The sequence below is a fragment of the Dreissena polymorpha genome, chromosome 1 (genome assembly GCF_020536995.1).
Source record: "Dreissena polymorpha isolate Duluth1 chromosome 1, UMN_Dpol_1.0, whole genome shotgun sequence".
In the NCBI taxonomy this organism is placed as follows: Eukaryota; Metazoa; Mollusca; class Bivalvia; order Myida; family Dreissenidae; genus Dreissena; species Dreissena polymorpha.
This window is the reverse complement of record NC_068355.1, coordinates 90249922-90277886: the sequence shown is the minus strand read 5'-3', so window position 1 is coordinate 90277886 and position 27965 is coordinate 90249922. Positions and strand designations below refer to the sequence as shown.

The 27965-nt window shown below is 35.5% G+C and overlaps 1 protein-coding gene across 3 annotated transcripts; it reads right to left on the bottom strand.

Moving 5' to 3' along the window:
* Positions 1-13: 13 nt before the first annotated feature.
* Positions 14-27238, bottom strand: LOC127840109 (T-box transcription factor TBX2-B-like). 3 transcript variants are annotated; one of them, XM_052368574.1, is made up of 7 exons: positions 27138-27238; positions 25786-26088; positions 19314-19581; positions 11210-11356; positions 10066-10142; positions 8129-8301; positions 14-1985 (listed from the first exon to the last, which is right to left on the bottom strand). In XM_052368574.1, exons 1-7 carry the CDS (start codon positions 27230-27232, stop codon positions 913-915), a joined length of 2136 nt encoding a protein of 711 aa, XP_052224534.1. In that variant the 5' UTR covers positions 27233-27238; the 3' UTR covers positions 14-912. The 3 variants fall into 3 exon arrangements, with proteins under 3 accessions (XP_052224534.1, XP_052224523.1, XP_052224538.1); XM_052368563.1 differs by having other exon boundaries at positions 19308-19581; positions 27138-27236; XM_052368578.1 differs by lacking the exon at positions 27138-27238 and having other exon boundaries at positions 19308-19581; positions 25786-26553.
* Positions 27239-27965: the final 727 nt, after the last annotated feature.

Here is a 27965-nt window from a genome sequence, read left to right as displayed (position 1 = left end):
AAGAAAATATAAATACTTTGGTAAACATTTAATTCCAATTAGTATCCAAGAGCAGATATTTACATCATGTATTCATCAACTTAAATAGCACAGCTTGACAAATAAAACAAGAATACATCAATAATAATAATATTATTAAGAATAAACAATGAACAGCCATTAACAGTTAAATCTGCCATTTGGGTTTTCTGTGTCGTTCTTTACGAACAAAGCATCATTTGATAGCTGAATCAAACACTAAAATTTCTCTTTTAATCATCTGAAATAAGACAGTATTATATCAATCGATCGCACATCAAACGCATACACGTTGTAATACAATATAAGTACACATCATATTGGCGACTACGGACCATGATTGCGAGGTGAAGAAAGTTACCTCAGCAACAACCCTGTTTCTAACTACAGCACCCGGCCTAACGCACCCTGTGTTGATCACAGTAATTTTTTACACACATGACGTCAAACATTTATACGGGTGGTTATCCGCACTTCCCTGACTGTTGATTTGTATGACCCCAGCTCTATATTCAGTAACGAATATGTATATATGACGTATGTCTAAATATAGAAATCACACAAACCTCTTGCACATAGCCCTCTGTATAATATATAACTCTTAAATATATCATATGCAAAAAGTGTAACTAGTTATTTGAAATTAAACACCGTCAAATAAATAACAACACAAACGTCTGAAAGAATGCGACAATGTCATGTCATCAATGTAAATACAATAATGCTCACAGAAATTTTCCTTTGGTATTGAGACATTTAGAGTGCTCTCCCTTTGCAGCAAACTACGCACTGAGTTCTTGGCTCCGCTATGGATCACATTCAACCATTTTGCTGACTTTGGACGTCACATACGGTATAAAGGTAAGTTATCATTCATCTAGAACACATCAGAAGTCACTTTTCAAATATTGCACCGGTTGAATCCGGACCAACGTCCCGTTTCCGGTCCAGCCCACTGAGCATGCGCTCTATACTTTTTAGTTCGCTGTTTGGGTTACTCGATGTAGTACTTGGTGGACTTCTACTGCGAACTGGAGAATGTCGGCTCAAGTTGATACCATTTGGTGGTGAAGGAGGAGATCGGGACCCGATGCTGTAATTTGAAGACATCATCGGTGACGAATGCGTAGCCATTGTTGTTTTCGTCATGGGGAACGTGTAAGGTGAGTACCGACTTCCAGATCGTGAAGCAAACAGCGGCCCGAGCGACCCGGATGAGGAATTGGTTGAAAACGTCGGTGAAAGGTTCGGGTAGAGCGGATGCCCGGACATGTGGAGCTGTCCGAAGGCTGACAGACCGTGGGTGGGGGAAAGGTGACTGAGCTCCCCATGCGACGAAGGGAGGTAGAGGCCGTGGGCAGCCAGCGTAGAGCTCCCCTGATTTAGCAACATGTGGTAGGGCAATGAAGACGTTGTACTCGGGTACCCGTGTGGGTAGAAGTAGGAAAACATTGGGTGCGTCACGGACGGCTGCACCACCGTTACGTTTGGAGGACTTGTATGCTCTTTCATGTGTAGTCTGCTTGACTCGTGTCGATCTGAAGATGACGATTTCTCATTGTCCGTGTCGTTTTTATCGGACATGTCTTTACTGTGATAACTTCCCTCGTTATCCGAGTTGTAGGGGCTTCTTCCACGTGACTCCGAATCGTGTACCACGTGCCGCACACTGGCTGCACGGTTTTCTATTGGACTAGAAGTTGTCGGTTGGACTATGGGATCGCTGGTGTGACTGTGAATTTCAGGAGACTTATTTCGGTCAAAGCTACTCACAAAGTCACTTTCACAGATTTTCCTTGGAAAAGTTGATTTGACTGGGGACACAAACGGTGGTTCCTGTCGCCTTTCCATGGAGCTGTCGTGCCGCTGCTCGGATTCTGAGTCAGATTCCTCGTGGCTGGTGCTTGATTTAGTGGTGTCTAACCGATGATCGATTCGCGCGCTCGTCAAATCGGTCGGTGAAGGTCCTGAAAATACAAACAAGCACCTCGTTTTAACTCCCATTGACGACAATGTAAAAGGTATTAACATGCTGTATTCCGTGGCCTTACGCCCTCGCCTACAAGCGTAAGGCAATTACAGCCCCATCAACATTTAATCTTGGCAATGTTAATGACTGTTCACAATAAAGATCAACATTATAATGTCATCGGAAAACTGGCAGACTCAGTAGGACATCTTTCTCAACAAAACCCTCATCATCGTTCAGTGAATCGATAATTACATGGTCCATTTCAGTGTAAAGTGCGTTTCGACAGACCGCCACATAATATTCGGTTCGAGTGAAACGAATAAAAGCAAATTGAATGGAACGTCGAAAATCATCATAATAAAACGCCCATTTAATTGAAAGCTTAGTCAAGTTAGTGTGTCGAATGCTTGATACAATATGGTCGCAACATGGCGACGCACGCCTGACTGGTTTTGAAAATTGTAGACTGGTTTAATAAAATGGAAAGACCGTTTCAGAATTATCGCTTTACCGAAATGCATTTCACTTGCTTGGAAACTCGTTGACGTGTTTTTATCAATAAATTATTTTGAACAAAATTAGTTTTCTTTAACAGGTTTAAATAATTATGTGCAAAATTAAAAGTGTTTTTATGGGAATGTTATCGATAAGAATAATAAAAACCACGGGCATAATTGGTTTAGTGCGTTTAAAACATTTGTGTAAAACAGGCAAGCAATAAATGTTCTTACGCATTTTATTTGCTTGACACATATATAACTTTTATGCCCTTTTAATGCTTTTAACAGTGACAAAAAATCGTTAAGTTTTAGCCATCGGAACAGAGAGCGAAACTTTTATTGTGCGCAAATTTTCGGGCATTGAAATTTTGGATAATGGTATAGAGCGCCACAAATCATTTTAACACGGTGTCACTTATAACAAAATTGCATATTAACCCGATATTGCTCCGCGAAATCTCACGCTATTTCTATAATTTGGAAAATGAGTGTGTTTGACCGTCAATTTTCAAACCTTATTATGTTTGGTTAATCAAACTTTTATTGAAATAAATATGCAAGATTAGCACTGCGGCTATGTTCAGCTAAAAGCTCCCATAAGAATTTTACACAAAGGCCATTTTTCTAAAGATTAATTTAGAAGATTATCACTAAAGTTACGCGAATAAGTACACACATTTCATAGACGATTGACGCCTGGACTCGGTAAGTATTCTAAAACTAGATACGTTTTCTTTCGCCGTCCTAGCCGCAAATGTATGCCCGAATGTTCCCATATTGTGTGTTCATCATACACTAGACATTGTAGGAAGTGGACAATTGTATCAAAAAGTCGCCGGCTAAAGCCGTGTGTATTATAATACTATTTGACCAGTTCCGATAAACCAGAGGTTGACAGCTATTTGTAAGGGGCGAAGATAAAAGCTGATGTTATGTAGTCTATACCAAGGAATTCGGTGTTAATTTTATCAATTTTATCCAATTTTAATTCATTTTATCGCCCCTTGATTGAAAGCTGACTCCATTCGCACAGGTCTGTAAATGATAGCCCGATTGGGAAGGGGATGTTTGGGGTATGTATATTAACAAGATATGTGCTACTTTCGCAGGATTTCTGATTTAAGTCTCGAGTTTGACGCATTTATCGATTAAGTCGTACGTAAACGAACGGGAGCGATGCTTGGAACCGAATTGCAGTCCATATTTGTCAAATGTCTTAGGGTAGCTAAACCGTCTGATTTCATTGCATCTTGATATACACATTAATGAATACTAATTGACAATGAGGCTTTTATGGCCTTTTAACACGCTGGAAGAGACCGATCAAAAAATCATCAATAAAACATAAATAGCTGAGCACTTCAATACACATAAAAAAAACATTACAACATTAATACCTCTTGAATCGACAATCCTCATGCATGAATACATAAGAAGTGTATCAACTCAACTTATATCTAATAAATTCAGCTACGTCACTTTTTGTGCGGAAAGGAATTCAAGAAAGTTTGTAAACGTTAATACTGATTTATGTTCCTTGTTCTTGCTTACTGGAAACCACAATGTTCTGGAATGTCGGAAGGCGAGTATTTGTTTATTCCGAGTAATCCGAACGGACAGGCGCGATTTTTGAGAGCTGATATCGCCGGAAATCGCGAACCGTCATGGTCACGTGACAACCGGAAGTTGACGTATATGTGAAACGTATAGACTAATAGCCTGTAGCGCGAGTTGAAGAATGCATCAAAGTCATATCTAATAACCGTCTGGATGTAGCGCCGAATATGTGCCCGCTGTATTCTCGCTGTATGTGATGAGTTTTAATATTTCTCAGATATTCGTGCAGTTTGTGCAGTTGTTGATTGCCGTCTTAATTTAACGACGCTGCGAATCGTAATTTCGGCAAACATGTGTAAGTGTTAATTTGTTATCACGATAAAAGAACACAACACTTTCGCGGTTTACAATTTTGACATAAAACATACGAGGCATAAAAGTACAGCGAAGCTTTTCGTGTTAAATTTCGAGTGTAATACTTTTACCTCTATTATGAGGAATGTGTTCATCGGAAAATATCTATCTCGTGTCATTTCATATCATTTTCACCGAAAAGGTGATAACAAGGCCTGGTCAGACGACTGACGCTGGTTTATAATTTGTTCGTCTGCGTCTCTGCGAATTTATATCCGAAAATTTATCAGAGAAATCTTCATTCGTAATCGCGCTTCTGGGTTAATACCACCCACTGTTTTTTGGAAATAGCTATCAAATATTAAGTTCTCGTTCTCACCTCTAAGTGAAAATCTTGCTTTAGGCGAAATCCATGCTGAACAGCGTGTATAATAGACCCGACAATTTGCAAGTTATCAACTTTGGAGTGTCGTAGTAATTGCTTGTATGTTATGACGTTTTTTTCGTTCGGTTTTTAAACGCAAATAATGTAAATAAATGTCGCTTGCTTGCGTGCAATTAAAATGAGCCTCGTTCTGTGAAAACTCCGCATAATGAATGTTCGAAAGTTACATAAGTGATTAGCCTGTGTCGTCCGCGCATGCGTTTAAGCCCAGTTTTCCTGAAACGAGGCTAAGATGTTCATTACGCGTGTGATAGTTTCGTTCGGCTGTCCAAAAACTTTACCCAAATATTATGCAGGTCTATAAGGCATTCACAATGTAAATATCTTATTGATCTAATTATACAATGTAAAATATATCATAAGAGTAAATAGGAGTATAACAACTTCCAAAAGTCAGTAAACAATACATATACAAAAATTAAGTGATTAGTTAATTGAGTTTGGCAAAAAATAAATAAACTTAATGATGGACCGGAAGAATAATTTTGGGAGGGCTTGATTTATCGGTGGGACGGGTCATAAAGGCGTAAGACCGGAAAATTTGCAATGTAAAATGTGAAAGTTATCGCCTTAAGATAGATCGCGCTCTGGGCGTTTATACGATAAATAGGTTTTAACAGCCTCTACAACTTGGGTGGTCTAAAGTCGTTACACGAGTCCGTAACGACTTATTTATTTATTTATGTATATATTTATTTATTTATTTATTTATTTATTTATTTATTTATTTATTTATCTATCTATCTATCTATCTATCTATCTATCTATCTATCTATCTATCTATCTATCTATCTATCTATCTATCTATCTATCTATCTATCTATCTATCTATCTATCTATCTATCTATCTATCTATCTATCTATCTATCTATCTATCTATCTATCTATTTATTTATCCATTTATTTCTTAATCCATTTATTTATTTATCCTTTTATTAATTTCTTTATGAGTGTGACCTCTGAATAGTTGATTTTGACGATGACGATGATGATAATGATAGTCATGATGAAGATGACGATGATGATGATGATGATGATGATGATGATGATGATGATGATGATGATGATGATGATGATGATGATGATAAGGAGGAGAAGGAGTGTAATTGTGTAAATAATGAATCTCTTCCTCCTCCTCCTAATCATCATAATCAACAACAATAACAACCAAAACATCCCTAAAGTAAAATACTGGTAAAGCATGTTAGATAATCATCTGCTGTTATTAGTGATATATTTCTCAGCGAATGACTATTTAGCAGGGCCTTGACTGCTTTACTGTGTATAACAACTGTGTGTTTTTTCTAATGCGATTAGAGACGCCAGTCTTAGCTCGAGCATTGAAGTGGGCCGACTTTTCATTTTTAGCATAGGTGCTTGCACCTATGCTTAAGGTATATACCACATTTTGAAAATCCACATCGGTCGGTTAACCTTTCTGAAGCCTTACCTGATCAAAAATCAGACGAAATATCTATTTAATTTAGCATATGGTAATTCTTACAATTTTTTGGGGGGAAACGTTTTTCTAACGTTTTCTTCCAAGAATATTACTGACACCGTTTTTAGTGAATTTTTCTAAGACCGTTTTATGTCAAAAAATCTTCTTATAACCTAGAACAAATTTAGTTCGTAAAACAATTCTGTTCTTGTTGATAGTGACCTCACACCTAATTTAGATCTATATGGGATCCCAATTTCTATTTCCTTCGTTTACTGTTCTGTGAGAGGTCAAATGTTTACATAACTGAATTAATAAGGCCCTGGTTAAAGTATATGGAACATTTCATCGGTTAATTATAAATAGAAATTAAAACATATTCTCAGCAGGAAGTGGGGCATAAAGCACTTTTATTCTTTGAAAATGTGTAAAAAATGGCGGAGTACGATGAATGTTTTCTGATTTATGACATGGATTCTGACGTGCCTTTCTATGGATTTGATGAAGTAGAGTTTAAAAGTAAGAGATGTGTTAATTGAAGTTAAAATGTTTTACTTTGAGCCAGAAATTTACGTTACGAGTAGAGTTAACGGTTTAAATGTGGCATCGGATTTAATGGATTCGCGTGAATTCTGGACGAGTGCTGTGTCTGTAAAATATTAAATGGAAAGCTGTAAATGTATCAAGTCGGAAAAGAAAACGGATGGTTGCATAATGGTATGCGTGAAATAATGTAATTCTACGTATTTATTTTCATAGTTATGTCATTTTGTAACCATTCACATTCGTCACTATTTGGAATTCCCGTTTCTAAAAATAGAGCATTTTGTTAACAAGGGGGGCGACTCGTGATGTCAGCAATCGTTAAGGCTACAATATACTAAATAATCGAGTCATGAAGGGCTGTACTTTCTAAACAAATCATCATATTTTCCTCGAAGGCATGTTGTACACTTTGTTCTGGTTTTATCGTTTGGAGATATTGATAGGGGAAGCATAGGTGTTCACTACTTAATCCCTGAAATAGGATAAAGTTGGAGATTAAAGTAAAAAATGGCACTGCAAAAGGTTACAATCCACTAGAAAACGGCCGAAAAAGGCGCAAAAACAGTCGATTTTGATTTGAGTCGAATTTGTTTTTGGTTTGAACATGACAAATCTTTTTTATTGCTTAAATCGATTCAGCTAAGAATGCCCGTCAAGAAAAGGTATGGTTATGGGGGTCTCTTTGTGCAAAATGTTGTATTTATTTTCGCTCAAAGTTGTCGCTTTTACATCGAAACATATAAGGAAACTATTTAGTATATTTTGACCTAAACATTTACTTCAGCAGCATCTTCCCTGTATCTTGCAACTATGCTTTCAGCGCCATCGGCGCTCTCGTTATAACACTTCAGACGCGCTGCGTTTATATATAAACATTGATAACAAATATGTATCATTCATCACGATGTTAATGTGTTGCTTACATATATTTTGCCTGTGATGGAACCATGTGCTTATTTCCAGTGTTGATACGTGTGTTTTACGTGTAACAGAAAATTAAAAGTAAACATGATGATTAACCTTTATAAGTAATTTCCTTTAAAAAATTATGTACTCGAACTACCATTGATTTTTCATTTGCTAATATTGAATTCTGATTTTGAAATTTTTCAATAATTGCTTTCTTCATGATTTACATAATAATGATAATAATAATAATAATAATAATAATAATATTATTATTATTATTATTATTGCTATTTTTATTTATTTATTATTATTATTATTATTATTATTATTATTATTCTTATTATTATTATCATCATTATTAAAAACACAAAACAGTTCCTAATTACCGGAAGTGATGTGTGCGTATGAATCGTCCGGATGACACGGTTTGTCGTCTGTTTCAACGACGCAGATCTCATTATCCTCATCGTCACTGTGAGCCTCGCTGTCGTGACTAGTGCTCGTCTGCTCACAGTGAGACCCACTTCCGGTTGTGTGCTGCCCATGCATGAGAAGTCGTCTGCAAAATAAAAAAATAACATCTTGATTTATATTGATTTATTATTTAAATCTTTAAAACATAATGATTGAATGATTAAATCATAAATCAATGACTAAAATGATTTTAAAGTAATTTTACAATTTTTATTATTTTGAAATATATTTGAATGTTTGTTATTGTTACTCGTTTATTTTGTTAACATTTACAATAGTTTTGTCGGAAAAGTTAAGGAACGCCTCCGATGAAGTCTGCTACAAAGCAGCTCGTGACGATGCGAGATCCTGTACGGTACACGAGAACACAAAGTGTTGCGATAAACACTTATATCTAAGTAAATATGGACATCTTTTTCACCCCTTTAAAATTCAAATACTTTACTACTGGACTACGCGTTGGGGCGAAAACACGAACCGCTCTTCTACCCTGTTCAAACACAGACTGTCTGCGGGGTTGCTTGTAATTTCAAAAGCGAGGCGTCACGAGATTGTTTAAAGAACTTTTATGAAGTGTGACATCGGACCGTCTGCTCTCACTTTCTATGATGATAATCTTATTATTTATGATCCCTCACTTTTAGTAAGTAAGCCTGCCATGTACGAATTATGTTGGTAATACAAAAATGTCAACAAGGGTTCACAAAGCACACGCATCTTCAGCATTTGCCAGGAGTATCGACCGATAATTCTTTATACGATGTACAATGCATGTGTATATATTGCATCCCGTATAAGCCTGTGCTGTCCGCGCATGCTTATAACGGACGACACTTTCTGTTTTGTTTTTTTTTAAAGAAAATCGCTTTAGCGTTAAACCACTTAAGCGAAAGAATTAACCCCGTTAGCCCTAGCGGACTTCACATGCATTGAGCGCAGTTTTCCCAATTAAATATTCACTTAACGATAAGCCGTCTTCTCCACCAAAAACATTACGATGCATGACGGAACAATGATATATGTGAAAAAATAAACATGTTCGAGTTATACAAATCATTTATGCAATAAAATGTTATCATTATACGCCCGCACGTCTCTGTAGCGTGTTTCATGCACTACGCCCTTAACACAACCCTTTAAATAAATTTTTAGATTAACTCAGTCAAGAAACAACTTCAATCAATTTTACTGACAAAATAACTGTCGAAGAATTGCTAAGGGTTTCAAATTGCTCTGTTAACTACGCAATTTAGTCTGCCTAGAATCTTTAAATACCCCTCAATATCATGTTTTCGAGATGAGTTTAATGCATAGTTAGCGTTCCGCGAACTGTTTATTAACGTTTCCCCCCATCAAATTAGGCGCTTTCAAAATATTTCCAATCAACTTTCAAGTTTCCCCAAACACAATAATCAGATAACTGTATTCTTCAAAACCGGGCCAAAACGGTTACGGACCGAGACAATTCGCGCACTCCTCTATGCTAAATTACACTCTAAATTGCAATAATTTGCTCATCGTGCCCTAATCAGCTTTTATATTCTTTTGTGGAAAACAGACGCGTGACAATAAAACACGCGACCGGTGGTTGGGGCACCCAAAAATTAAGTTAACTTGGTATTTAAAGCATCACGAAAAGCAAATTAGGTATTTTGGCCGTTCGGAATAATGGACCGAGTCGATTTCAGTAGAGTGAAGTGTGCAAGATACAGCAAACACGAATCAGGGAAAACGTGGCATATATCAAATTAACCAGACCCATTAGTGAAATTGTTGCTGAATGAAAACAGTACCATATTGATAAATAAATAATGTGGGCACTATGGCGTCTAATGTACAAGAGCCTTACTTTTTCTCCCTCCTTCCGCTTCCGGTATCTCTGAAGCCCTTCGCAAACGGGTTATGATCAATCTTCAATTGAGTGATCTGAAAGAAGATAGATTTACAGATGCAAACACAGTTTACAAGCCTTTGTATCAAATTATTACAGGTCCTCGGCTAGGGTTTATGATAGTGAATAAATGTACACAATCCTGTATGAGGGGCGTAATTATATGTATCGTTACACTGCGCATGGTCGCTTGATGACAACCATTGCTGAGCCACGTGATTTCATAGAAACACTGCGATTCATGCTTCAGGAACAAGACGGATCGATTTGGAAACCTGACACGGCTTCCATATGTCTGGCAGAACCAATATTGGTTTTCAGGGAAAGTGACGACATTTCGCCCAGCCGGGAGCGCAGCGCCGCGTAACGGCAAAATTGGCCAATGACAGCGTTGCTATGGACAGAGGCAATTGGCGCTATTTCTTGCGGCATTGACAGGCGCCACACGACTCTCTGGACAGTCACAAATCACTCCGCACTCACAGTTTACTTTACTGTGTAAATAGTTCTTTGAAGTCTAATTCGTAGTGTGTTTTAATGGGTTATAATGATGGTGAAGTCAGAATGCGTCCGGGCGGGAACGATAGCAGACAGTAAAGCTACGGTTGCTTAAATGGAATGGAGACATAATTCAGACTTTTATGATGTTAAAACCTCATCTATCTGAGAGTGAAATAAAGCAGACTACCTTACACCGATATCTTGGGTCACACTACACTAAATCAAAGCAAAGATACATTGAATCATTAAAATCGCTCTGTACAGACTTTGAACAAATGCGCATAGCATATTTAAAGAAAAACAAAACAATAACGAAAACAAACAAAAAATAGATAAATCTAACAATCATTTTGAAATCAATAAAAACACATAAAAAACTAGGAAAATGTGTTGATTGTGCATACAAATTCGAATAAGTTTACCAAACACAATTATAATTATTCGAAAACAAAATTCAACAAATATTGTTTTCTAAATAAAAGTATAACACCGTGTTGACCGGTCGTGAGGCCGCAAGACTACACACAAATCTACTTTCGCAGTTGAACATGGAACAACAACAAAACAACAACAGTATGCTGGAGTTGTTCACGTGACGTACCTTCTCGTTTTGGTAGGCTGTGACTGCGATGAACTGCGTCTCCTTAAACACGTACGTGCGGAAGGCACTGTATGGCAGCTTGAGGATGTCATTTGCCCGGACCAGGTGGAAGCGGGGCTGGTACTTGTGCATCGAATTGAGAATCGTCTGCAATCATAGTGAGAAGGATTGTGAAAATGACGTTGGTAGAAAGTATAAAGGAAAACAATAAAAAAATCATATATAGCTGACACGTACAAGGTATAAAATTATGCAAAAGCTTCTTAATATATAACAACAAAAAACACGTTATAAAACATATCGTTTCGCAAATAAAAAATAACCGTCAAGTTGATTTATTGCAAGCAAAATAAATTATTAGTTCGCATAGGAACTAAATCAAATAAGCCTCTTTTTAGGCGCCATTAAAACGCGCCTGTGCAAGTGCCGTGATCTGATGAAGCCACTACTGAGTAATCAGTCAGACCATATCTGCATCGTAATTTAAGACAATAAAAGACCATTTTCAACAGTCTCCAGAACTTTCGGGCAAATTTTGATGATATCGCAAATAAAATTCTAAAATGAAAGCCACGAAATCGAATTTATTGCTACACGGTCTTTTCATGCTTTGAATTTAATATCTGTTCTTGATTTATTTGTCAACCAATTTGGTTATGTCAATGGCTGGAAAATGCATTCTGCACAAAGTTCAAGCGATAAAATTGACTCCCTTTAGTCATAATTTGCAATCAAATTGCGCAATAACCTTACAGATCGTCTGTCTCAAGACTTCCATTTCAATGTACTTAATACGGACTATATGACGTAATTTTTCTGACGTTTGAAAGTTTTCCGAGAAATTGTTGCTGATTCCGAGATTTGATATGCAACTTTCGATGAAAGAAAGCGTTGGAATTTTCCCCTTGCGCATACAATTGTTCACATAACATTAAGTCCTTTGTTCTTTCCTATTGGGCTCTATATATATGCTAAAACGTTTCAGTGAATCTGATACGGTTTAACAGAGCTTCAAGCATCTAGTACTTTTCAACGCATGATCCGTGTCATCCTTTATATGATGTGGGAGATCTATTACAAACAAGCGTCCAAGTGACGCAGATTGTTTGGTTTTTGTCATAACGGCGAACCCGTCCAATCGAAAGCGCCAACGCAAATGAAACAAAAAGGCTCTGCGGAAATCAGCTATTCATTCGTCTGCAATGTCTTTTTTTATTTGAATAGCGATAACTTGGTTATTTCTCTCGGACCAGCAGTCATACTTGCAGCTGGCGACCCTGTCCGAGCCGACCTCGTTACTGACTTGATTCGATCAGCTCGGCCTTACACCGTTACTTGAACCGCCTTAGACCGTGCATAAAGCTTCGTTGAATTATGTTGTTAACACAATCTGACAGTGCTCAAGGTAAATCTAACCGGAAGGGCGAAGAACAATGCCACCTTACACCCTTGGACCTCACCATGCCCTTTCTTTGTATGATCACAATATTATACTGGACACTGTATTTGAAGTTTGAATAAATTATTAAAATTTTCACAGTTTTTTAAATTAATTATAAAAAATCAACGTATTTCAATTTTTTGTCGAAAATCTGCCACAGGGAAAATATGACCGCCCCGCCGAGTGCTGTTAACAAGTTAGTGTTCAGTCCTTTTGAAATCCTAGCTGGAGCACTAAAACATATATTGGTAACACATCTATTTGTTATGTTACTTTTCACACTGCTTATCAATAACAATGCGATTGGCCAAAAACGAGGTCTAAGTGGAGATCAGAGCGAATGTCTTTTTTGTGCATGACTTGATACATTTTTTTTTAAATAAAAAAAATAACATGTTGATGTGTGACCATAAAATCCAAATCATATGTGTGAAGAATGTGATTCTATATGTCACAGATGCGAATAGTACTGCTGGTTACGAAATTCATGACCTCATACGGTTGTGTTCGGCGGCCGAACGATATGAATTTAATAGCGCTAAAATCTAATAGCATCCACCCCGGGGACGAACATTTTACGATAGACAGCTTGCCATTCGAAACGCTTCACGAACGGCAGCGTAGCCTGCAGAGGAATCGGAGAGAGAATTCTCTCAAATTGTGCATGATTTAGTACAGAACGAGATCTATAAACACGCGTTTAGATTAGATGGTATTAATATTTCATCACTTCTTGCAAGATGGTTCTACGTTTATGAACGGTCTGACGGGGGTTAAAGCATTCTGTTTATTGCCGCCGTTTTTATGTATCTACAGATTTTCACATTCAACGTGACAACATTTATCGAAGTCGCCTTACATTTAAAAATATAGAAATACACGAGCGCGTCAGTGTTCTTTCTTTCCTTTGTATTCGTATGTGTTGTAATTTAAAGAATACGCATGCGTTAATAAGTCTTATGAAATACGCAGCCGCTTTAAAATAAAGCAGTTTTGAAATACATGTAATGACATTAATATTATTTATTCTCAAAATATGTAAAGAAGTGTTCTTGCAGTGTTACGTGCGCATTTCAATACTTCCAGCATAGGTCTAGAAAGAAATTGTACAGTTAATTTTGTTTTGAACAGTAAACGTCAGTAGAGAAAAAAGTATGTATTAACCCATTTATGCCTAGCGTCTAGAAAGATGCCTTGGCAAACGGCGTAGACCCAGAAGAGACGCCGCATTATGAGGCGTCTCATCTGAGTCTGCGCTGTTTGCTTAAAGGAATTTCTGTAAGAAATATTCTAAATATAGAAATAAATATATTAGACATCCCTAATTTTGGAAATAAATTGAACCAATTTAAGAGGATGGGAGAGTCCACTAGGCATAAATGGGCTAATTCAACTGCGTCGCGTCGTGTGAAAATCTGTCTTCGGCAATATGCGGCGGGTGAAGCTCCATAAGAACCATTTTCGCATGAGGCGGCTCAAATGTAAATGAGTTCTTCCTTATGACAACAAAATTCATTCAGCGAGTAAATATGTCTCCTCAAGTACTTATGGAGCTAATTTGTCTTAATCCAACGCGAATATGTTTGTTTTGAAATCTCTTCTTTTATGTAAACGAGGATATTCTTCACCAAGATGTTTGATTAAAATATTACGCAAAAATGTGTAAGGACTTTTCCATCTTTAACTGTCAAAAGGCCAGATAATATTCATGGTAAATTAACTCTGCAAATATTTATGTTTAATGTACATAGTACACACTGTTACGCTTTTGACGTTTAATAATATTATACTTCTTTATTGGAATATTTATTTCTTATATGTCATTTTCATTGGCCCTCAGTTCGATTAAAACATACATCGTTTATTATGTTACGACACAATTTTCAATAATAACCGGGAAATATAATTATCAAAGTTTAAATTTTTTAATAAAATTAAATTTCTTAAATTCACGTATTAAAAAAATTATATGTTGTTTATTTGCGCAACACAGTTTTATCGGAAGCCAATCGTTTATATTTTGACGTTGACAAATTAAAATACCATGAAAATTGAAACATGGTAATTTGTAACGTAAAAAATTAATAAATATCTATATAAAATCATTACAAATTACTATCTAATATGTAACTTTATATAAACACGGCGATTTGTATGAATATTTGTCTACACTGGTCATGTTTTTTTGCGCTGATAGTGCAAACTAATGTCTAACGCGCGTTGAAATTACTTGCGTTTACGTCGATTTGGCGTCCCAACGACAGGCCACGTTAAAAAATTAGCTCTTGACAATTCATCAAACGGTCATAATCCGCCCAAAAAGAGCCGACCACAATTTGACCACTGGTCAGCGGTGTAAATCGTCAACATTAGTATGTAAAGAAACATGACTTTTACGACCAAACAAGTTTGTTTTACGGGTTTTGGCGGATACCCATTCTACTGAAAGTCGAGCCCTTAAAACGTCTTGGAAGTAACAAAAGTAACGATGTTCAGTTATATAAATGCCACTTTAACAATGAAATAAAACATAAATGACACCCCCTAATATGTGCTAGCTTGTATTTTAAGATCACAACCGCAATGTTTTGTCATCAATATGGAAGATAGCGTACTTTGCATATTCATAAAATAGTTGATAAATGCCGGCGTGAAGGTTTCTTGTGTTGCCATGTATTAAAAATAGCAATTATATTGAAAGAAATTATAAATATATTATTAAAAAGTTATTTTCAAATATTTGTCTTGTATTTCATAAGAAAGAACATTGTAATGAAACTTATCGTAATAATATTTCGAGATAATATACTAAATAATTCCATCTAATCAGGGTTTATTTTAAGGAGAGTTTTACTATTATTTTTTTGGAGATCGCGGCGCGATTGAAGACGCGAGTCTTCTTTGAAGACTGGTTTGTGCTGAAAACATAGACTAAATTCTTACCCGGCGCAGTATGTTTCACTTTAACATCGATATTCCCGCGTATAATCTCAGGGTTATGAAGAAATTATCACTTAAACGGATTAATTATGCCGCCGAAGTAATTAAATACGCATTATATAACGACAAAATCGGTCTTTATAACTTCTCCCCTGCCTAGATTTAATGTTATCTTAACAATTTCCGTGGTAAAGGTTTCCCGTTAATTGAAAGACATGCGAAATGTTTAATCGAATCAAAGAAACTGTACTGAGACTATACATATTTTGATCTAAATAAATCGGTTTTGCAATATCCGTTACAAATTACTGAATGTTAAAGACATTTGTCACCTTTAACCGTCAACAATGGATGTATGATTTGACTTAACACAAAAACACGCTAAAAATCGGCATCAAGGCTGGGTTCATTTCAGTTCAAGTTGGTTTATATAATTCAGTAATGTAACAACAACTTGAGACAACAATTGCAGAAAATGGTTAGTTTGCATCGAGGATGTAATTATAGGATGACCACGGGTTGACAACAAAAAGAGTTAAAAGAGAAAATAGTAATATATCTTTTAATTAAAACCACATAATTTTAAACAAATCATCCTTTTTACTATTGAAATAAATACAACAGATATGAAAATGCTTTTTCGAATCGGAGATAATATGTTTAAATGTTTCCTTCAGATTTTTTTTCTATTTTTTTCAGTTTATTAAATTTATTTATTCATTCTACAGTGTTTTTTATTCTTCGCGTACTTTTTTCTATTGAGTTATCAAAAGTTCAGTTTACCCAACTACTGCGTTATTTTTGCATGTTAGTTGTCCATTTCCCCTCAAAATCGTCAATCACTTGATTCGGGTCGAGCCACCGTGGAAAGTTTACGAGCAGAAAATAGTTTTAATTCAAAACAGTCATTCAAAGTATGACAGCCCCATTGTGATTTCACACGTTCTGTATTATCAAATTCACCTTTTATGATCTTATCTACCTTTTTGGGTTCAATTTTCCCATTATCTATGTACTTATTTTTGCAAAAACCGGCGGCTTTTGTTCATTGTAAAAAACTGCAAAAGTATTCCTTGTAACCCGATATTTGTCGTAATTGGGGAATTTTCAAAATGCACTGTGGCGTACATAATAAAGAAATATTAAAATTCTAGATTATTGGAAATGTGAACTTTTCGTTGTACTTTAGTAGATATTTCCATTCGCGTCACTGGACAGAAAGACAAAAAAGAACATTTGTTTTGTCACAAATAATGGTTCATTACAGATCTTGTTTGTTAGCAGATGAAGTAAATGAAATTCTATACGACCTGTGTTTTTGTTTGTGAATTGGTGAAAGTCAACTGGTCTTCTTCATAAAAAACGGTTGATCTAAATCTTTTCTGCCTCATCAGATTCCTTTTATTTTCGCTTAATTAAGAAATATGATTCTCTAAGACTGTGACTTATTTGTGTAAGCTCTAAGAAAAATAAATAGTTGGTATAATACTACAAAATAATACAACGATAACATTGGCAGTACGTAAAATTAACGTTTTTTACTAAGTACATTCTACATATCAAAGACGTTTGCTATAGGTAAAGATTACATCTTCTTAGATATTAAGTCTCTGTTCTTGTTATTCAAAAAAAGTATGCTGACAAAAAATAAGTTTGACAAATGGTTGCCTTGCATCTAGAATGAGCTGTTCGGCGCTGCGGGCTCGAACCTCCGCGGAGGCACGAAATCTAACACCTTTGTGACTGTCCTTCGCAAAGGGAATGTGATGTAACATACACCATTTCTCGTTATCTCGCGCCGACCTCGCGAGAGTTTATAAATCATGAAAATTAGTGTGCCCTACTTGTTTTCCCATTGTAAGATAATTTGTCGTGAAGCGTGTCTCTTTTACGGTGAGCAGATGTCGAAGCGAAATTTGATCAATGTAATACATGTTCTTCTTTCAATATTACAACAATGTGAACGATAATTACACATTATCTGGCTGATATCCGGGTTCCGCAGCTGCTGCAGTAGTATGTGGACCCTTTTAGGGGCCGACAACACAAAACAGCATCATCTTACATCAGAACAAGTGGGTGGGGCAAGGGGAAACAATAGTCACTTGTTGAATTTGAAATATATCTCGAAAGCGTGCGTCTGTTTTAATTAGAGTTTCAAGCAAATTATTATTCGCATTGACAACGTTTTTCAAAGTGATTTTTTATATATCAGATTTCTGTTTTGTGTAGGTAGTTTTCTAAGTGTCTCTTTTTTCAAGATGAAACAATAAAAAAATCATTACTGTTGGCGAGCAAATTCTCAAGATGTGAATTAATCTGAAGAGTGATTGAAGTAGATAGGTTTGTTTGAAATACATTCGATTACAATATTACAAATTATTCACAGATGTAGTCTTTGAAAAAATCTGTTAACGTTATATTACATGAATATGGCGACAAGTGAAACACGACGTTTGCTTATTTTCGTTTACGCCAAATTACAAAAAAGCCATTCCTGTGGTAATAGTACTCAATGTTCGCTTCGATCCGGGCACTTGGCTCAAGTGTGTCGCGCTCCGAGTCTGTTTCAACTTCGCGATCCTCTCAGCTACTTAGCCGAAAATGCATTTCCTATATACCACAGACAATGTGTCTTTGGAAGCAATTAGTGAAATTATTTTTCAAGTGACGAGCAAATGTAAATTCTGCAGATTTCGCCCTTGACTTTTTTGTATTTCCACTTCTCTCATTTCAAATCAATGATAAACTGTAGATATTATTTTGACGCGTTTACGATATTGTCCCGAACCTTAGAGGGTCGTTGTTGTTGAAAATGGCGCCATTACTCAAGTCGAGCGCCTCACGGCGCTTACAACTAAGAGGTCGCAAAACAACTGACACGGTGTAAAAAATATCAAGTCTAAACCGATATTTTAGCTGGTCTGGACTGAAAATTATATCAATTAAACCAGATATATTATTGCAGCAAAAACTGAAGATAGTTATAAATTGGTACTTGGAAGTACTTCGCTTGTTAATTTCAGGTAAAATAACAAATTGCTCTATAACAGGAGGCCCTAAAGTGTTCGTACGGAAATAAGTTAACGTTGATATAATTTTCGAGGGGCAAGAATGTTTTCCCCACCCTCTATTGGTGCAATTCAAAAAGTCATAAAACTTTATTGCTATCTTTATAGCATTTCGTTACTGAAGACTCTTTTTAGACGTTTTGAAAAGAGTCATTAAATTTTGTACTAGAACGACATCTCTAAAATGTTGTCCCAACGTACACTAAGAAATGATTCATCAACGTGTTAGAGGCTTTTTTGGAGGTAAGCACAAGGCCATTCAGAAAACATACGACATGCCAAATAAGAGCTTCGTTCTGTGAACACTTTGGCTTAACCCTTCCAGTGCTGGAACCGAATTTTGAAGGCCTTTGTAAACAGTTTGGATCCAGATGAGACGCCACAGAACGTGGCGTCTCATCAGGATCCAAACTGTTTGCTATTCTGAAATATTTTTTTTTTAAATCTAAGAAAATGCTAATTTTAGAAATTCAGCAGACAACATTTTAGCAGACGACAAATTTCCCAGCATGCAAAGGGTTAAATTCCCTTAATCTAGTTTTCACAGAACGCGGCTCCTATGAGTACGTGTCAACTAAAGGAGACCCACAAATTCCCATGAAAAATCATCTTAGAGCCTCCGGTGGTCTGAAGGTTTGATACTGACACTTACGAAGCCGTGTTTGTCGGAGATGTTGTTGGTCAGCTTGAGTTTGTGGAAGGAGACCACCTTCTGCATCCATTGCTCTCCGGTGCTCGGCGAGTCGGGATGGATGTACATCCGCTTTGGCATTTCCGGGTCGGCCTTTCCGGCGACCATCCAGCGGGAGTTATGGAACTTATAGCGACAATCGTCCACGGATACGGTGTCCATGAGAAGAATGTACTTTGCGCGTTTGTCTAGACCGGTGACTCGCACTTTGTAGGGCGGGAACATCCGTCTATGGGGAAAAAAAAGGCAAAATGTGAGAGATAATTAAGTATTAATAAAAAAAAAAATGTTACCTCTGTATTTTATTTGGTAATTAAGTGGTACCACATTAAGTGGTAATTTTGTGAATCAAATCTGTAATCAGTTGTATGTTGTTTTTTTTAGAATAGTTGGTTGTTAGATATTCTAACTAAAATAATAAATAAAAGATAGTTTTTATCATGTGTGGCGGCATGGTTCTAAAGTGTCCCAATTCAGTATAAAAATGTAAAATGTATTATCCTCCCGATCCGTAGACGCCAGTTGGCGAGGACAGTTTCAACAATAAAAGTAAGAAGTGGTTATTTAATTAATAATCTTCATTTAAAATGTTGTCAGCTCTGGTGTGAGCGTACACATGTCACGTGACAGGGGGTGGAGTGATTAATAGCATTTTACAAAGATGGCGTCGTGAATACACACGCTGTATGACAAAATAGTTGTTTTCATGATACACACATAATATCTCATTTTATTTGTTTCACCTCCGTACTTCATTTTTTGGCGTGGCTCTTAGATGTTATACCGGATTCTCCCGTTAACTTACAATAAAATACCATTAGAATACGAGAAACGTGATTTATTGACTCACTTAAGTGTCAGGAAATTTTGTTTTTAACATATATATGTTTTTATTTAATACAAATATATTGTCGTCTGCTTTATGTAAAGTAGGGTTTCGCTTTTCGCAAATGCGCTCCATTACTAACTGTTGACAGGTCGTCTGCAGATTCGAAACCAACAAACTTGTGGCTCCTATACAATTTCTAAATCAACAACGCCGTCTTTGAAACCACTTGTAATAATTAATAAGTGACACTGGAGCAGTTAAAAACTTGTCTCCCTTTTGAAGACGTCTTTGTTTTAGCAGACGATTTCTTACGCCGTTTGAATAAGTAGTCCCCGGAAGATCTGCTTACTAATCCGAATGTGTACATTTGCCATTTTTCTTGTCTTTGAACTTTGAAATGATTGACGTATTCAAAGATACGGGATTTCGTCTACTCTTGAATTTTTCACACGAAAACTGTAGAAAACTTTGATATGATAAATGTGTTAACTCTTAAAAACTATATATAAAACTGATACTTTGGCGAACTGCTATTAACTGGCAAATGTTCGTTAAATTAAATATTATCGTCGAAACTTTGGTAAATTATTTACTTTTAAATTTCGTCAAATTAAATATTATCTTCGAAGCATAACGATTTGATCCGTCGACTTAACGTGTCAACTTAATTTGTTTTAATCCGAAAGATGTACTCAAACCGGAGCGAATTAAATCGTGTATACAAACTCTCAACTATCGTTGTCTTCTTGGTTACATTAAATCAGATTTAATGTGATTTAATTTTACTAACTCCCAATCGAATTAGTCGAAAATCTCACCGAGCGATAAGTTAACTTTAAGTATGTTTGAATCACTTGGTCCATGGTGAAAGCCAGTAATGTGTGTGTACAGAGCATTAACAGTATCCGTGTCACCCGACTCGACCGCTAATTCCTGTCACAGATAAGGGCTGGGGCAGAACTAGGGGTCGAATTAGGGGCCGGGATTCAGTTAATTGACTACGGTCTATCACAGATCAGTTGCTCATCCGACATGATAGTAGTATTAGTGACTAGGAACCCGGGATAAACGCATCCCAATGATTCCAAATGCCCTTTTCCTGATAACGAAACCACGTTCAATGCCTACGAACTATTAACGAGTAAAAAAACAGATGTTGCAATATCTACAACCAAATATATTATGTTGAACTTAAAAGCAAAATTATTTTATAAAAAAAATCGAACAAGCAATACAATTATTGTAAAATAATCGGTTTAATTTCGAAAGGTATAATGTTGATACTAGCCAATTATTCAATTATATTATATGTATTCTAATAAAGTAATATATATCTACTAACAACAGAGTTCTGAGTTTTTTGCTAGAACGTTGAATTTTGCAGTTTTCCCTTACAGTGCGTCGCCTGATGTATTCCATTACCAAACACAAATAAAAATGCCACCAACAATTAAATGCGCAATTTTTACAATGGATCGTTACTCGTAGCTCTATTACCAGCGTGTTATATTGATATATATTTGCATACATAATGAATGCTAATTAATTGCCAAGCATCTCCAAGGAGTTTAGCGCTGTTAGACTGACTTGAGATGGGGTTTAATCACCGTTTGAATGCAATTTGGCAGATCTTGCGATGCAATTTGCATCTTGTCGACGGCAAAATATACCTTCCTATCCACTTAACAGACTACGGATTATTATGATGTTAATTCGAAGATGCTTGACAACGAGCTATAAAACTCTGACGTAATTTTTTGTAATTCTATGTTGGGAATAACATCCACATTAAGAAATAATAAAATAATTATAGTTGAAAATAAAAACAAATAAAACTCCCTTCTCGTTTACCATATTATTATAAATACATCTTTCAAATTATAATATTTAGTTAGATTTGTATTCAATTTATTGTATATTTTCCTGATATATATATTAATAAAATGCATTCATATAATCAAATTTCATCCAGCAATATTTGATAATTCCAAAAAAAATATATTATTGAATGGTGTTGTCCTAGTAAAATTAGCATGAAAATGTTTTTAATGTTTGGGGTAACTATTGCATCCAAAATCTATATGGTAAACTAATAAAAAGAATGCGAATAGGATTATATCCATGAAAAATATATCGTTCCTTAAATTATTTGTAGCGCATTAGAGCTCGAACCAATGACCTTTGCTAGAGAAACATTCCAACACAATCAGTGCCTTTGATTCGTTTACGAGCCGACCAAATCCGTCGCGACAGTATATATACTCTCGTCTACGGCAGCAGAAATAAGCCGGTTTTAATTCTTATCCCTAATTGCTAACAAAAACAATGTCACTTTTTCTTTCATACCCGGCGAAAATTTCGCCAACTATCTGTACGCTGTCGCCTGGTGTCTAACGTAGTGTAAAAAATGACGATGTTTTGGTAAGACGCAAATTAGTGTTGATAATATGGTATTAACTGTTTGTGTAAGATCGCTTTTCTGTCTAAGCTACCCGGTCTTTCATGAATTATAAATACGATAATGTAAATTTTCCGCTTCTCAGACGGAAATAATGCGATAAAAAAACGCCAAATAAATTTAGAAAAAAATTCTTTGAATGAAATTCCGTGGTGTCAAACTATGAACAAGTCTGATGTAAATATTTACAATACGATTTATAGTAATGTTATAATATTGTGTTGTGACTGTTCGCAAGTGTGAACATTAATACGCGAACATATTTTTTATATTTGTTATAAAAAAAGTTGCGCCAACATTATTTAAATACACTTTCATAGAACAATTGGATAAATCTTCTTAATACATAATATTTTTATGTTGATTAAAATATAAGAGCATAAAATATTATTTAAACAAAATATTTAAATAATTGATAGTGTAGAGGTTTTTAAAATCTCCCTTTCGTGAATTGAGAAGAGAATTGCATACTGTCTTCTAACATGTCGTGTTATTTATATTTTATTTCGATATGCAGTCTTATTGGGTGCAAACTTATCTTGTTACAATTATTATTATTATTATTATTTACAGAAACAAGCCCCATATGTGAGCTGAAGTGATCTTTCTTCTTTCAATCAACGATGCTGGGATATTATACAGGTCCGCTTTTGATGTTTCGACGAGCCCGCAATCTGTAGCACGATCATTGAGGGATATGCCGAAGAAAAATAAGGGCCGTGGGACGGAGAAAAAGTTGATTTATCTGATTGATCTAAACGAGTCTTGATAACACGAAATTACCGAACAATTGGCAGTGGTCGGTGGTATTTTGTAGATTTGGAATGATTCCGGTGTTATGGTGTTATACTTATTGTTGAGAGATCGTTAATGCCTAATGCTTGTTTTCAAGACACAAATGCCGCGAATAGAAAATAAGTGATTGGCAATAATTGCACCAAGATGTGTCCAACTCAGGAACAAAAACATCTTCGTGAATCAGGGGTTTACTTGTGGTTCTAATCATTACAATTATTTAGATGCGTATTTTAGCCGCATTTGATTACCATTATACCGACAGTAATAGCAACAAATCATTTACATGAATAAATATATATATGTCTTATTTATTTTCAGTTTGTTTCATATTTGTTGTCAAATTGCCGAATATCTCATTCGTCATATCACATGTTTAAGGAATCTCAAGAATAACGATTGTTTATTTTATGTTCCCTATTCAGTATTCATACTGCATGCGCACTTATTTGCTAACAAGGCTTCATATTGTTACGAGCAATTTCCAGTTATTTTCGTCGCTGATTTCAATATTTCATATACTTGTAAAAAGGCTCGATGAAATATCTCTGGCACAAGTGCATACACAGACAGACAAGGTGTGCTGTAGGTACAACTGGCTCAGAAGCCTCCGTGGCTCCATCTATCGGTAGAGTTCACTATTTTACCCTCAAACAAGCATTATACAAGAGTTGTTAATTCGGCAATTCTTTCAAAAAGCTGAGAATTATAGAGAAAAACAGCACGATTTTAGTGATTTTAAATTGGTTGTAATGCACGGGAGAGACGTTACAAGATCTCGAGCGATATCGCGGCGCTAAACAGCTTTGACGTGCCGCGGTTCCGAGACTTTCCGGCGAGTAAGAAAGCGCTTAACAGATACCCGCAATGTGGGTTTAATTTAGATATGTATATTTTGATGGCTCAATAGATTAAATCTTTATAAACATTTACAGGGAAATATAGTTGGGAAAGGTGTGAACATGGATGTTCTGTCGCCTAAAACTTGTTGCATTTTTCTTGACGGGAGCCGCGCTTAATACAGAAATTCAAAGCGCGATTCTGAGGTAAAAGTCTTGGAGATAATCCTAGTAAACCCCGATATGATGATCAGGGCATTGACGTCGGACAACTACCTGAATTTTATTTCAGCCTAAACTTGACCATTATCTTTGTTATTATTTATATCTGTGGTGGAAAATATATTAAAATAATGTTTCCAGATAAATATATTGTACTTTGTACGCCAATCTATTTAAATAATGAAAGAATATTCGGTTGCGCATTAATTTTTATTGCAATTGTTGTTCTGATTTTTATTATTATAATTTTTATTAATTTTATTATTTTTATTATTATAATTATTGTTATCATTATTATTATTGTTATTATCGTCGTAATTATCATCATCATCATCATCATCATTATTATTATTATTATTATTATTATTATTATTATTATCAATATAAGAATTATTTTTACTTCACATGCATTTGGATATTTACAGTGTATTTATGTACATTACGGAAAAGTTTTACGTTATCTACCAACGCAAACGGTTACATGCAGATATATCTCTTCAAAAACACTCATTTAGTGTTGAATTAACATCAAGGACGATTTAAAATGCATTTAGATTTTATCAAGGTGTAAAAAGATATTTACCTATTGCGAGTATGAAGATAATTCATAAATAATGATTATTAGGCCAGACTTAAATTTAAAGAAATAGAAAGATAGCGATTCCTTTGTTTTAAATTCATTTGACATAGTTAAAGGCGTATTAAATTGTGCGTTTTTTTTCAAAGTAGATGTCTACGGGTGTTTTTATAAATACATGCAGTTTTATTAAGATTAATTTTCTAAAATATATTATATAATCATAAGACAACAATACATGAGAATATACATTTTGCGAATGTTTTTAGTATTTTAATATGTATGATTTAATCAAACATTAATAATTAGTGGCTTTAATCGATTTTATCTTTAGTAACTGTTATCATTGAATTTAATACAATAATATTTTCACCTGTTTTTATATAAAAATATGAAAAACATTATATGTCAAAACATTTTATCTATTTTGAAATTGTATGTCATATCCCTAAAAAACAACGCCAATTTAAAATTGATACTGAACTATTTATAATATTAGAATAAAATAAATACATTAGTTCTTTTTATTTTCTCCAACATGTATTAAACATTGTTTAAAGTTAATGTTTCATATATTTGATGATTTAGATAAAAATCAACACATTTAAATAACATTGCAAAAAAGTTTGGGGAATATTTGTCAGATAAATTTTTATGTTTTAGATGGCACAAAATGAAATCTATAAAACTAATTCACTACATGCTATATTTACCTTCCAGACTTAGTGATGACCATTTCAGTACCCAGATTATTGAACTGTTCCCACAATTCCTTTCCTTCCAGCTCCACCTTTGGGTCGTCCTGAACTTCAGCTTCAGGAGGTTCTAGGGAGCGCAGCGGCCGCAGATGCTGATACCCGAGCAGATCCGCCGGCGTGAATCCGCGCCCCATGCTCTGTTGCAACTTGGGGAGGAGCGAACTTGCGAGTCCCGGATGCTGGAAACTTGCGGCGAGGCCAGGAAGGTAGTTTGCCTGAGCTGCCAGAAGGGAGTTCATGCCACTATAGTCCCCTGGCCTGTGAAGCAGAAACGGGTTGTAAGCCATGGGGCTTGAGTCAGGCGAATTAGATCCCGGAAAAATCATTTGTAGTCAAATGCATGAATATCGTAAGTCTCAGTGATCCAATGTGAGAGATTTTTGTCTGTCTGAACACGAAAGTATATCAGTCACTGTAACACTATATACGTCCAGTTATATGTATCACGTGAAGTGGAAGTTAAAACGTTTTACTTACACGCTATTCGATTTACAAATATTTAAATCACTCACACACTGATTCAAATATTTCTTTAACGTATAAAAACATTGCACCTAAATGCGTAAATTTCGGAAAATATTTTGTATCACTTAGCTAACAACACCGATTATCAAAAGAAACACAAGAAATGAACGCTTGTTCTCTCTTTTAAGACTAGATAAAAGTTGTGTTATACGACGTTCAATACCAGCACAGCATGTGATTAGCGTATTTGTTTTCACCGTACCTCATGCTAATTGACTATATCCTGGTTGGCTGTCAGGTACTCGTAAGCCAATAGAATAACACTAGGTAGGCGGAGCTCAAGTGCAATATGGTAATAGTCTCGCGTGCGTTTAATCAAGGTCTCTAACGCATAGCGAGTGTCAAGCGCCAGTTAATGTTGTCAAACTGTCAACGCTGTAAAGTTATTAGCCAATCAAAAATGGTGGGCGGAGTTTGGTGTGATGGAACGTTATCGTATCGCACATGTTAATACTGTATCGTGGAAATTAATATCGATATTAAAATGGTAAATAAAGTAATATATCGAAAGTAATGGATAATAGAATTGGTTAATACAATTGTATAATAAAGCTAAATAATGCTAACAATAACTTAAATATGTCCAACTAATATGTCAAAACAAATAAAAAATGTATTCATTTATTTTAGTTTCCGCACTGTTTCATAAGTTTCTAATTAAAAAAGACGTCAAAATAAATCTTAATGCATTTATTTGCTCTATGAAACAATTTCTGTATACTCATTTGATACAATGTAATTGAAAATGAATCATGAGTTTAATACTTATATAAAATACTAACCAATCCATGATACAAAAATCCAACGTAAAATAATCCCTGTCCACAGAAAAAAACGATACGCTGCACCAATAAATACCAACTCCGTGTATGAACATATAAACTACTCAACTGAGGAACCACTTACATGTTGAACACAATTATGATGAACGTATTATGAGTTCAAATTACAATCTAATCATCACATATTGTCGTGTATTTCTTTTTCAGTGCATTAGTAATTTACTTACAAAAAATGAATGTAAAAGTGTTGCATTTTGTTGCATGTGTTATTTAAACTTAAGAAGAAGTTGTTCTGTAACTGTCGCAAGATGTGTGTATGTCAACCACGGCATTGAGTTCGAGGGGTTTTGCATGGAAAGTGGGAGGGAGCGCCACCGGCGAGGCGTGAGGGGAGGCGGATCTACCGCGTGATGCAGACTTCCCGGCGACCCTGTCGGCTAGAGTGTGGCAGCCTGCGCATCTGATTGAAACTCCCGACACAAATCGGCGCCGGCGATTTTAAATATTTTTGTGTATTAATATTGATAGCATGATTATATACACTACATCTAGTGCAGAGTTGGACTGCTACTTCGTGCTAATTATGAGTTATTATTTGATTAACAAATTGAAAACGACCATGTGTAAGTTGTTTATTAATGCACTAGTCGCAGTTCAGGTGAGCCGACCATTTGACTCGATAAAAGTGATTAAAAACCCATTTGATTGCTTAAACATTCATTTCCTTCTTGCGATGGAAAATCGTCATACACAAGTCAGTGATTAATGTAATGTAATATTGTTATACTTTATTACATAAATGACTGTCGATGCAAGAATATTGGTTTT